This window comes from Gallinula chloropus, assembly GCF_964237585.1.
Source record: "Gallinula chloropus genome assembly, chromosome: 4".
Lineage (NCBI taxonomy): Eukaryota > Metazoa > Chordata > Aves > Gruiformes > Rallidae > Gallinula > Gallinula chloropus.
Window position 1 is genome coordinate 83,633,379 of NC_140088.1, and position 12,439 is coordinate 83,645,817.

Consider the following 12,439-nt stretch of genomic DNA (forward strand, 5'->3'; position numbering starts at 1 on the left):
CTGCCTTCATTTGGATCCTACTGCCTTGTGAAGACCAAGAGGCCCAGTGCATGGGGTGGGAGGGAAGCAGAGTATCTGCCATCTTTTAAGAGAATGGCCATCGATCTCCCTGGTTCTGGTGTATGACTTCATCTTCCCAACCAACATCCTGCAAAGAGTTCCAACCCTCCTGCTGCCAGGGTGAGGTCCTAGCATGCATGCTGAGACCTCATCTGAGCTGCTCCTGATGCCCTGGGAGGGTCTGTGACAACCTGCTCATCCTCCAGCACCTCCCTGCTCATCTGGAGAGGAGGTGATGTTCATATTGCTCAGGAGAAAAACCCTCCCTGGAGCATGTGGTTTCCCCTCAGCATTCACCTAATGCTGCTCAGGAAAACGCTTTCACTAACTGGTATAGTCACACCTATACAATAGGTCACGCTCAGGGGCTTTCCCAGCTCTACCACCTTCTCAGCCCAACTTAGATCCCTTCTGAGAGCCCAGCGATCACCTTTCTGCCATGCACAGCCCGTTCTGCCTGCCTTATTCCATGCAGTCAGTGCTTTGTGTTGTATTTCTTGAGGTACTATCCAAATCCCCAGCCAACAGCAAACATTTCTATTTTAAAACATATTCCTGAGCACCAGAGCAGCCCAAATAAAATGGGGAAGAAGAGTATGTCCCAGGGCACTATCTACATCCTTTACTGGATTTGTTGTTTGTCCAAAACTCCTGATGAGAAGTTCCCTACCCTTACTGCAAAACTGCAAACCATCTCCTTTTACCCCAGAGCTGCTCTCCCAGCAGCACCTCAGGGTGGTCAGGGAAGGATATGGAGTGTTGGTACCTTCCTGCCCTTAAACACACAACATGTGAGATCCCAGCAGGCTCTGAAATTGCTAGCAATGCTTAGGATCTAACATTCTCTGAGAAAAGTGGAATAGTCACTACCAGCATGATTGTGTTGAGTGAAAATCCAGTGGAAGAAGCAAGCTGCTGTCTCAGGAGACAGAAGGCATCTAGTGTAAGATCATAGGAACACCAGGAATAAAGTTTAACCTTTATAACTAAGCAAGCAGAGCTCCCAACATCATGCTCACCCTCACCAAGCTGCTTATGGAGGGTCTCCACCATCCACTCTGTCCATCAGGACACAGTCCAGAGGAATACATCTTGGATACAGTCTTAACAAATTGGGCCATAAATCAGATTTTGCTCACGGATTTGCCAGAACCTTCTTGTTTTCATCTTACTTTCTTCTTCTCTTGCTTTCAACTCACACCACGTCACCCCACAAGCCCCTACTTGGGGTCAGTGAAATTCAACAAATCCTCAAAACAACCAACTGAAAAAGGAACCCAGGGAATGAGAAACGAATTGATCTGAGGGGGTATTTCATAGCTCCCATGGGTCATGAAAACTCCCTTCCCTACCTATTATCTCAGCCAGTTGCTACGTGTTCATGTCTATATATTAGTTCACTTTATGCTCTGTAATGTAATCAGGTAGTGGAATTTTAGTGGAGACTTTGGTATTGTTCATGCTTGTGTAGAACTAAAGGACAGACCATCCCTGGAGAGAAGGGCTTTGCTTCTTGAAAACTTAGAGCTGTCTGTGAAGGATAAAGGATACCCCAGGATAGCCAAGATAACATGAGCAACGCAGCCCCTCTGACACATCTCTGAAACCCTCCCAGCATCATCTGGCATCATAGATGAGTAACTCCAGCATGACTGATTCCAGGGACATCTGCATCGATAGAGAAGCAGCAAGAATGCTGCAAAAATCCAGTTGCTGTGCAAAATTTTACTACAATTAATAATTGGATGGGGAGGGGGGGGAGGAGAAGGGTTGCTCCCTTGGGATGGGGAATGCTGATGATGTTACTGGCACCGATGAAGTCACAGATAACAAGTCCACCTGCTCAAGCCAACCACAGCGTCTGGCCTCAGTAAATGATGTGTCTGAGCCAGAGCAGCAAACACAGCAGTGGGGCTTCCCCAAGGAGTGGGCGGTGATAGAAAATACAATGAGCTTTTGTTCTTTTTCTACAGGCAGCTGTAGCTGTCTGGGGCTCAGACACACCAGGAGGTTAGGTGGTTTCACAGGTCATCTGTGCAAGAGCAGCACCGCCAGCTCGGGAAGTCGTTTTGCTGAGGCTGCAATGACAAGGAGCCAAAAACATACATCACTTCACCCTCAATTTGCCTAAATTTGCACAGGGCAAGGTGGGTCCTTGGCACGAAGCTGTTTGTTTCCTGAGGAGCGCAAAGGAGAGATGGAGATATCAGGAGGTAACTTACAGATCAGCTCTGGGCTGATTCAGTCACCAGTCCCTCCCTCTGGTTTTTTACTTTTACTGAATATTATTAGCACAAACAACTTCTATCAGCTTAAAAACCCCACTTCCCAGACCTTCACTCCTACACCCTTTGGTGCAGCGTGGTAACAGGTCAGGCAGAGGAAATGGTCTGCTGGGAGGAAAGTCCAGCCAAAACAATGGTCATTTCCAGCTGGCCTAGTTCTGCTTTGAGTACAGGTACATGGGACAGGGTGTAGTTGGGAACCAGGGCAAGTAGCATGATGGATGCAGGAGATCAGAGCTGCCACACTGGGAAGGGGGGAACTGGCAGTCACTAAAGCAAGTTCTGCTATTAAGAAGCTACTTGTGAAAAAAATACTCGTTTGCTGCCTTTTTATTTTGTGTGTGTGACGAGCTTTATTTTACTGAATGTGTAAGATTTGCTTTAGCAAAACAAATATCACCCTTGGGTTCTTGCCATACTATGAATTTTTAATGCTTTATTAGAACGCTGCATGGTTTCAGCCCAGGAGAGTGAACCCCCACTTCATTACCTGCTCACGCACCGCAGGGGTCCATCTGTCCTCAGGATGTAACAGCTGGGAAGCCAAGCCCAACTGCCAGCTAATTCCCCAGTAACCAGGCACCCCTTGCAAAAACCCTCTTTGAAAGCTCTCTGCACGTTCCTGCACCAAGGTGTTTTGTTGAAGGGGGTTTAGGGCTCTAATGTTATTTGGCAACCTAATGAACCACCAGATCTAACTGCCAAAAGCAGAGACTGCAGGGGAAGGAGGTGTGCAAAGGCTTTGCCAGCGTGCCTTCCAGGAGGAAGGTTGTAGTAGTGGCAGCCAGCAAAGCTCTGAGGCTGAGGAGGTGCTGGGGACACACATACTCTTACAAGGGAAGGGACCAGCACTGTTTAACTGTGACTGGTGATCTTCAACATCTTTGTTGAAGGCATGGACAGTGGGATCAAGTACACCCTCTGTTTTCTGCTGGCACCAAGCTGAGTGATGTGGTTGGCGTGCTGGAGGGAAGGGATGTCATCAGAGGGATTTGGACAGGTTGAGAGGTGGGACTGTGTGAATCACATGAAGTTCAACAAGTCCAAGGTCCTGCACATGGGCAGGGCAAGCCCCTGCACATCCACAGGATGCCAGGGGAATGGATGAAGAGCAGCCCTGAGAAGGATGTGGGGGTGTTGATTGATACAAAATTCAACCATGACCCATCAGTGTGTGCTGGCAGCCCAGAAAGCCAACCGTGTCCTGGGCTGCATCCCCAGCAGCATGACCAGCAGGTTAAGGGGATTCTGCCCCTCTGCTCTGCTCTGGGGACACCCCCTGCAATGTTGCATCCAGCTCAGGGGTCCCGAGGAAAAGGAGGATGCAGAGCTGTTGGAGAGCGCCCAGAGGAAGCCACAGAAATGATCTGAAGACTGGAGCAGCTCTGTTCTGGAGACAGACTGAGAGAGTTGGGCTGGTTCAGCCTGGAGAAGAGAAAGCTCCAGGGAGAGCTCAGAGCCCCTTCCACTCACTCGAGGGGCTCCAGGAAAGCAGGAGAGGGGCTGGTGACAAGGGCAGGGAGGGACGGGACAAGGGGAACGGCCTTCAGCTGCAGGAGGGCAGATGGAGAGGAGATGTGGGGCAGAAATCCTTCCCGGGCAGGGTGGGGAGGCCCTGGCAGAGGCTGCCCGGAGAAGCTGTGGCTGCCCCTGGATCCCTGGTGACGATTCCGTGATTTACATCCAGGCTGGAACACGCGCGACAGCACAACCGCGTTACACACCCCCTGAGGCAGCCCCGGGCAGCCGCCGTGCGGGACACGCTGCAGGCGGGGCAGAGCGCAGCGTGCCCCGGCCCCCGGCCCCGAACCGGGCGGCGATGCCCCGGGGCAGCAGCCGGAGGCCCGACCGCCCCGCTCCGGCCACGCCCACCAGCATACGTCAGCGGCCCGCGCCGACGGCGGCGACCAATCAGGATCCAGCCGCGGTGTCGGCGCGTTCCCAGCGGCCATTCACAAAGCGGCGGTGGGGGGGGGTGGGAATAAATGGGGCGAGTCACGCGGTGCGGCTCTTCCGGCCGGGCTCGGGATGGAGTCGGCGTCGCAGCCGGTGTCCGGGCCCTGGGGCGCCACCGCCTGCGTGTTGACTGGCGCCTCCCGCGGCTTCGGGCGCAGCCTGGCGCGGCTGCTGGCCCCGCGGCTCGGGCAGGGCTCGGTGCTGCTGCTGGTGGCGCGGTCGGCGGCTCCGCTGGCCGAGCTGGCGGCCGAGCTGCGGGGCGGCGGCACCGGGCTGCGGGTGGAATGTGTGGCCGCCGACCTGGGCTGCGAGGAGGGGCTGCGGCGGGCGGCTGCCGCCCTGCGGGAGGTCCTGCCCGCCGCCTCCGCCGGCCGCCTTCTCCTCGTCAACAACGCTGGTAATAACCGTGGCCGCACCGGCAATCCCCGTCCCCTCCCCGGGAGAGCGGGGTTCAGCCCCAGAGAGCCTTCCCCTTGGTTCTGCAGCCGATGGGCCGAGGCTTGATCAGGTGCCAGCGCATAGACCGTGGGGGCTGTGCCCTGCCCGGGGCTTACAGAAGTAACGAGCCCGGGGAGCAGCCCGGGGCGGGTTGCTGCTGGGCCCGCAGCGCTTTGTTTCTCGCGGCGTTGTGCCTCTCAGTGGAGGTGCAGGGCCAGCTGGGCACCCTGCTGCAGCCCCGCGCCCTCTTGCCACGATGCTCCCCCAGTAGGAGCCGTCAGAGCACCTCGCCCGGCTTTGTGGGTGCGTCTGTTGCAGGCTTTAACGTCTGCCTTCTTCCCACCCGAAATGACACGAGGTGTTCCAGTAGGTGCTACAGGAGTGGTGCCTCTGGCTCCAGGTATGGGAGAGCACGTGGTGGCCCATGGGGACGTGGGGCTTCAGGCTGGAGGTTGGGAGCTGTTTGTTTTGGCAGGGCAGGTCTGTGTCCCATGTCATCACTGTTGGTTCAGAGGGCAGCCACAGGCGATGAGCAGAGCTGGGTTGTGCAGAGCTGGGCTGTGCTGAGCTCCTCACTCTGCTGTAAGACCCTGCTAGAGGCTGGGCCATCAAAGCCAATCGCTCTTGTCTGTAAGAGTGCTGCACGTGGACATGTAGGAACAAAAGGGATCTGCCATGTTGCTGAATATATCTTTAACTACCCTAAACTCCTTTATCCTCCCCAGGCTCCCTGGGAGACATCTCCAAATCCTTCCTCGACCTCACCAGCCCAGAGGAGGTCAACAGCTACTTTGCCTTCAACGTCACCTCGGCGCTTTGCCTCACCTCTACCGCCCTGCAAGCTTTTGGGAAGCGGCCCAGCTCGAGGAAGACAGTGGTGAACATCTCCTCACTCTGTGCCATGAAGCCCTTCAAGAACTGGACGCTCTACTGCAGCGGGAAGGCTTCCCGGGACATGATGTTCCGGGTGCTGGCACTGGAGGAGCCTGATGTCCGTGTGCTCAACTATGCCCCAGGTGAGGAAGGTTGCTCACTAGTTGCTATAAATTCTCTCCTTGGCTTTGTGGAGGAAAGATTCTTGCAGCTCAGCCAGGTGCAGAGGGAAAATGAGCCCCAGGTTTTGCTTTCTCAGCGTGTGATTTCTTTTTGGTTGCTCTTTCTCCAGGTCCTATGGACACAGACATGCAGCTCTTGGCCCGGACTAAGACTGGAGATGCTGAGATGCGTCAATATTTCCAAAGTCTGCAGGAGAACAAGCAGCTGATAGACTGTACCGTGTCAGCCCAGAAGCTGGTGAATCTCCTGGAAGAGGACACCTTCTGCTCTGGTGCCCATGTGGATTTCTATGACATCTGAGTTGTTCTCACCTCCCCCTTTGCCTTCCTGCTTTCCTTTCTGCTGAGCCATGGCTTGGCAGCCTTGAGTGTCTTTCAAGACTGTGTTTGAGTCCTGGGAGCTGTCTGGTTTTTTAAGAGAAGACCTCTGGGTGCCTTATAAATACCCCTAGTGCCCCAGTGGGGATGGAGGGAAGTTTTTGCTTTGATGTGCTGTAGCTGTTGCGCCCTCCCGGGCACCTGCTGTCAGGAGTGGGGATTTCTCAGCTGCTCAGCATGGGGGAGCAGAGGTGACCTTTTTCAAGGACACAAGTGTGGAATTCTTAAAGCTCTCCTGAGCGTGTGTGAGCCAAGAAGGTACCGAGGCGTCTGAGACCAGGTCAGAAAGCCACCCCAGAAGGTCTCAGAGAAGCCAGCAGTCAGTTTAGAGCTGAGTGTTCCCATGTTTGTGCCCTTTGCCCCACAGGAGCTGCATGCTCAGCAAGTCACCAAAGACTGAAAGAGCCATTCCTGGGGCTGGAGGTGGTGGCTGTCACTTCAAAGCCCTGCCTTCCCATTCCATCCCCGTCTCACCAGTGGCTTGTCTAGGCTCCCACAGCTCTGGGATTGTTTTCTCTGTGAGTTTTGTGCCTTAAGATGGAAAGCCTGTTCTTGTTGCAGTTTTTTTTCCACAAATCACCAGGAGGGGGAGCTGGCAAGGGAATATGAATGAATATTTAGGTTGGTGTGCACAAGCAGCATGGGTTACATGCACACCTCAGCCCTGAGTTCATGCCATGCTCTTGTTTGCAGGGTCTGGGACCAATTCCCCCTGGGTTCTTTTCATTTTTATGGGTGTTTATCCTTACTTTTTCATCAGGTTTCAGGAGGGATGGGCCTTTAAAGTTGTGCCCATCTAGAAAGCAGCTGATCTGAAGCATGCGTTGATGTGGAAGAGCTGCTGTGAAGCACAGTGGCACCACCTGTGTGCCCTGGAAATGTGTGGCATCTCCCTGTGCTCGGTGAGAACAGGTTTCCTGCAGTTGTCTCAACCCTGTCATTCAAACTTTCTCTGCTTGGATCTACCGTCATTAAAAGTTTCATGTCTAGTCCAGGTCTACTGCTGCATCTTTAAAAATGGGTAAATTTTTGGGTGGGTGGAAGGAGGGAGCCTGGGTTAAGTGTTGTCTTCATCCAACAAGGCACCACATGTGCCCACCTGGAGTCCTGTTCTTCCCTGAATTACTTCATTAACTCTGTGTTAATTTAATCCTGCACAGCTCAAAAAAAAACCCCAAACCTAACCCTTTCTAGCAAGGTCTAGTGAGTCTGCTCTTTGGCTTCATCTTCTGTCTATGCCTGTGAAAGTCATTGGCAAAACCCCCCTGTGCTGCTTGTTACCCTGGTGATGGGGTGGCTTTTTGGGGGTTTAGCACCTCGTGGTTGAGGTGTTGAATGTGATCTGTGAAGCCTGGACAGACCTGCTGCTGCCAACGTTGTAGCTGTGTGGGCTTGTCCCATCCCCTCTTGGGCAGAAATTGGGGTTTGTGACCTGGCACTCTGAAAAATAACCCCAGTGCTCAGAGCTGGGGGTGCCAGGACCTGCTTTGATAGAGGCTTGGACCCTGACTTGTGAGGGGCTGGCTGAAGGTAGATAAGCTCCTTCCCTGCCCCAGAAAGGCTCAAGGAGCCTCAAATCTCAGGAAGTGTGCTGGGTTGGTAGTGGGGGACAGGGCTGCCCTAGGCACAGGGCCACCTGGTACTAGTGAGGTGGGAGATGCAGATGGGTTCTTTGGCATTAAAAACTGGGATAGCCCAGAGGAAAGGTGTATTTCTGGACTGTGAAGTCTGACCACCCTCAGGTGTCTGGGGCTGTATCAACACCTCTGTGTCTTTAGGGGCATCTGCATATGAGGGGTTGGGGTAACACAGAGGCACCACTTGGAACTGGACACTTCAAACCAAACTTCTCCCACCCGGGAGTGTATGTAGGCAGGGAACACTGGCTTTAAATAGTGGGGTGCTTGTGTCTTGCTACACACAATGTTAATGTGTGAATTGCTGGATTTGATTCATAGCATGGTTTGGGTGGGAAGGGACCTCAAAGTGTCCCCCTATTGCCACCCTCTGCCATGGTCAGGGACAGCTTCCACTAGCCCAGGGTGCCCAAAGCCCCATCCAGCCTGGCCTTGAATCCTGCCAGAGATCCAGGGGCAGCCACAGCTGCTCTGGGCAGCCTGTGCCAGGGCCTCCCCACGCTCCCCAGGAAGGGTTTCTGCCTCCCATCTCCTCTCCATCTGCCCTCCTGCAGCTGAAGGCCATTCCCCTTGTCTTGTCCCTCCCTGCCCATGTCACCAGCCCCTCTCCAGCTTTCCTGGTGCCCCTGGAGGGACTGGAAGGTGCTCAGGTCTCCCCACAGCCTTCTCTTCTCCAGACTGAGCCAGCCCAACTCTCTCAGCCTGTCTTCAGAGCAGAGGTGCTCCAGCCCTTGCATCATCTCCACAGCCTCCACTGAACCTGCTCTAACAGGTCCATATCTGTCTTGTGCTGGGACCTGGGTTACTTTCCACTCTTTCCTGGTGCCAAGGAGCAGCAGGAGCAAAAATCAGAAACTCTGTCTGCTTGAAGAGGAAAACTGTTACCAACATCAGCACATGCCAAGAGTGAGTCCTATGGCTACATCAGTGTGCTGCAGCTCACTGCTGAGTTTTACTGGTGAAGCAACCTCATGCTAGCACTTCAGTGGAGTAAGTTTGCCTCAGCAGAGTCACTCCTCACTTGACTGCTCTGAGCTGTAGCCTGGAAGTTTTCTTTTCAGGGGTTTCATCCTCTTTGACTCACTATATGTAGGTTTAAGTGTTTGACATCGCTCTGTAACCTCCCCAAGGACACGATAAGCTTGTGACTCCTGCCCCAGGAGCAGAGAGCTCTGCCTGGGGAGAAATGCCAGTGGTGCTTTCAGGGCATCCCCTGACCAGGTAGAAATGCCAGTGGTGCTTTCAGGGCATCCCTTGGGTACCAACATCCCTTGACCAGGTAGAAATGCCAGTGGTGCTTTCAGGGCATCCCTTGGGTACCAGCATCCCCTGACCAGGGAGAAATGCCAGTGGTGCTTTCAGGGCATCCCTTGGGTACCAACATCCCCTGACCAAGTAGAAATGCCAGTGGTGCTTTCAGGGCATCCCCTGGCTACCAGCATCCCCTGTGTTCTTGTGCCCCGTAAGTCCAGCTGACACCCGTGCACCCATGGGTGCTGTGAGATGCAATGGCAGAAGGATAGAACTATTTTTTTCCCCTTTCCCTTTCTTACCGGTGCCTGTGACCAGCTGAGGGCGTGCCGAGACCGGGTAACGGCGGCGCGGGGAGCCTGGGCGGTGGGACCGCATCGGGCAGTTCCGTGCGGTTGGAGCGGGATGCAAATTCGGGGTCCCCTCCCGCCTCTGCCCTGTCTCATCACAGCTCCCTACGATGACTGATATTTTGTTTCATTAAGGCTCTGTGTCCAGAATCGCAATTAAGGAGGAAAAAGGGTATTTAAAAGAAGTTTTGAGCTCTCCTGATTTCCAAGATACAAGCTCACAGCCCACCTGGCAGAGTGTGTCCGATGGGGCTAAAGTACCCGACCCTATGGGGAACCCCAATATTTGGGCAGTTCTCTCCCCCCAGGATAAACGTGAACCCTGCAGCTGAAGGGAGTCACCCCAAAGGGAGCCATCACCTCCTGCATCCCAGACAGGAGCCCCAGGCTCTGTTCTCCCTGGCAGGGGTAAAGTGGGGCTTGTCAAATCCAAAGTCCTGCCTAGCACAGTGGGGGGGGGCCCTACCAGCCTCCCCTGCCTGTCTCATGCAGCAAAATACTGTTCTGGGTGTTTTCCCCCTTTCCCCCCCATTTTTCTGAGCCCTTCCTGGCTCGTTTCTGTAACGGATGGATGTTGGTGAAGGTCTGATGTCTCCCTGAGCCCTGGTAAACAGGGAAGAGACAGAGCTGGGGCACAAGCTGTGCAGATGCCTCCCTGTGTGAGGTTCCTATTAAAGCATGACAGAACCCCCCCCCCCCCCCCAACATGGCCTTGAAACTAGTTTAGGGCATGAAGGGCAGCATATGTGAGGTGCTCAGGGGTGACATGGCCTGAGTGACAGGTCCCAGGTCCCCAGGGGACAGGCCCCAGCCACCTCCCCATGCCAGGAGACACTGTGCTCTTTGTGCCCATGGTGAAATGCATGGAACTGGGTTATAAAGGAGTCAAAGTTACTGCTGGGGTTTTGTTTCCATGTGTATCACCGGGTCCCTGGAACAGTGGTGAGGGTGAGACCCCTAAATCCCCCTCAAAGCCTCACAAATTAAAACCAGCATGCACCCAACGACCTCCCAAATCTTGGCTACTGCCCTGGGCTGCCCCTGGCTCAGTGTGGCCATAGGCTGCAGCTAGGTTCCTCTGCCCCTTATTAAAGGTTTCTCAGCAGAAGGGAGACCTTTATTTTCCCATCCGGTGGCCAGAAGTGCTGAGTATGGACCTTTCAGCCAGGACGCTGAGTGCCCAGCAAGCCCCTTGCTCACAAACAAGCAGCTGCCTCTGGCCACGAGGCCAAAGGTGAATGAGCTGTTCCTCTGGCAAAGGTGTTCCCAAAGAGGGGGAAAGGTCTGGCAGTGCCCACGCTTCTCACCCAGGGACCCCCCATCTTGTGTGCAGAGGCCCCTGAGACACCCATGTCATGGAGTCAATATGGGGGATGCCTGGGATAGGGTGGTTCCCCCTCCATTCTAGGCACCTGCTGTATTAACTCCATGTCTCCAGGACACATAACCAGCCATCCCAAAGCCTCCCAGCTCTCTATGCGACAAGTCAGGAGCTTTGCAGGGTCTTCTCAGGGCTGTTGGTAGGATTTGGTGGATGTTCACCGAGCCCCAGAGGGTTAGAACAACAAACATCTTTCTGCTGAGCTGGCATGTTTCTCACCGACTCTTCTCCAAGAGACTGAACACTTACTTGCACATCTTCCTCTCTGTAACCCTTCACACTCCTCACTCTCAGCCTGCTCACCTGCTTTTATTCTTCTCCCCTCTGTGCTGTCCCCTGCTTTTGGTGGCCTTAGCATTAAGAAAGGAGAAGGACCAACTCCATGCTGGCCATGTTCCCTGGTGTAGCTATTTAATGTGTAACAAGGGACCCCTTGGTCCAGCAAGGAGAGATGACAGATTAACCCAGTTTAGAGCCAAAGAGCAGTGGGTTTTCTGGTAAACTGTCCTGTTCCTTTGAGCTTCAAATGCCTTTAATGAGTTATTATTTAGTCTGCTATGGAGGTTAATGGGGGGGCATTGCAGAAATGATCTGTGATTAATTAAACCATCTTTATCCAGCGTGGGCCCAGTCTCACTAGGCTGGGCACTAAGCTGGGACCAGTCAGATCCCTGACTTGGGCATTATTCCTGTCACTACCTTGCACCCACTGAATTGACCAGCTGTCAAATCGGGCCCTGCAGACCCACAGCCACCTCCAGCCCAGTGGGAAGGAGCTGCCAGAAATAAGAGGTTTAATGCCATTTTTTTAGGCACCACCCCAAAGGCAGATTGTGTCGTGTTTGCTGCCGGCCTGCATAGGATGCAGCCTGGTGTATTTCAAGCATCCTTCCCTTAACATTGAGTGCTGAGCTGCCCCCTGTGGCTCCCCTGGGATCTGGGGACACTGGCCAGTCCCAAACCTGGGTGCTCCCTGTCTCCCTTTCCTTCAGCGGTGCTGTCAGTGCAGATCAAAGCATCCATCCTGCACTACCATTGCTGCCCGTCATCCTCCATGTGGCTTTTAAAAACCTCCTGTGTCGATGGCTCAGCGCTGAATGATCCCGACAGATCCTGGTCCTTCCCTTGAGGATGGCTGGGGACTCTGGCAGATGCTCAGCACGGGAGTTTAGACCAGAAAGGACAAGTTGAGTCACGCAGCAACCATCGCTCGCAGCACCCAGTGCCATGCAGGATCCCGTGGGGAACCCAGAGCAGCTCCTTCCCTGGGGGTCTCGCATCACCCCAGCCGGCAGAGGGGCCTCACCCTGCCCACGCCACCGCAGGCAAAGCTGCCGCCGAGGCACCGCGTCGAGGCCGGGAGCCGCATTCACATTCCTGCCGCGAGCACACTTGTCAGCCGAGCTGTCAGCCGCTCCTGTAATAGGGCCACGGCGGTCACTCGTGTTGGGAGTAAACACAGCCGAATCTGAGAAAACAAGAGCAGAGCCGAGCCCGGGTGCTTCCAGCAAGGCTGGAAAGTACCAGCACACTCGGGAGGCGGGGGGGTGGGGGGGATGCCCAGCTCCCCCCACTGCTTCCCCATCACACCCCTGCTGTGAACCCCAAATAAACCCCTGGGCAGGATGCTCTGCAGCGGTCGCCGGCA

The 12,439-nt window shown here is 54.4% G+C and overlaps 1 protein-coding gene across 1 annotated transcript; it reads left to right on the forward strand.

Annotated features, from left to right (window-relative positions):
- Nucleotides 1–4,373: 4,373 nt before the first annotated feature.
- On the forward strand, nucleotides 4,374–7,161 carry SPR (sepiapterin reductase; the record flags this gene model as incomplete). The annotated part of the gene is made up of 3 exons (XM_084262866.1): nucleotides 4,374–4,698; nucleotides 5,465–5,755; nucleotides 5,905–7,161. 3 exons carry the CDS (start codon nucleotides 4,374–4,376, stop codon nucleotides 6,093–6,095), a joined length of 807 nt encoding a protein of 268 aa, XP_084118992.1. The 3' UTR covers nucleotides 6,096–7,161.
- Nucleotides 7,162–12,439: the final 5,278 nt, after the last annotated feature.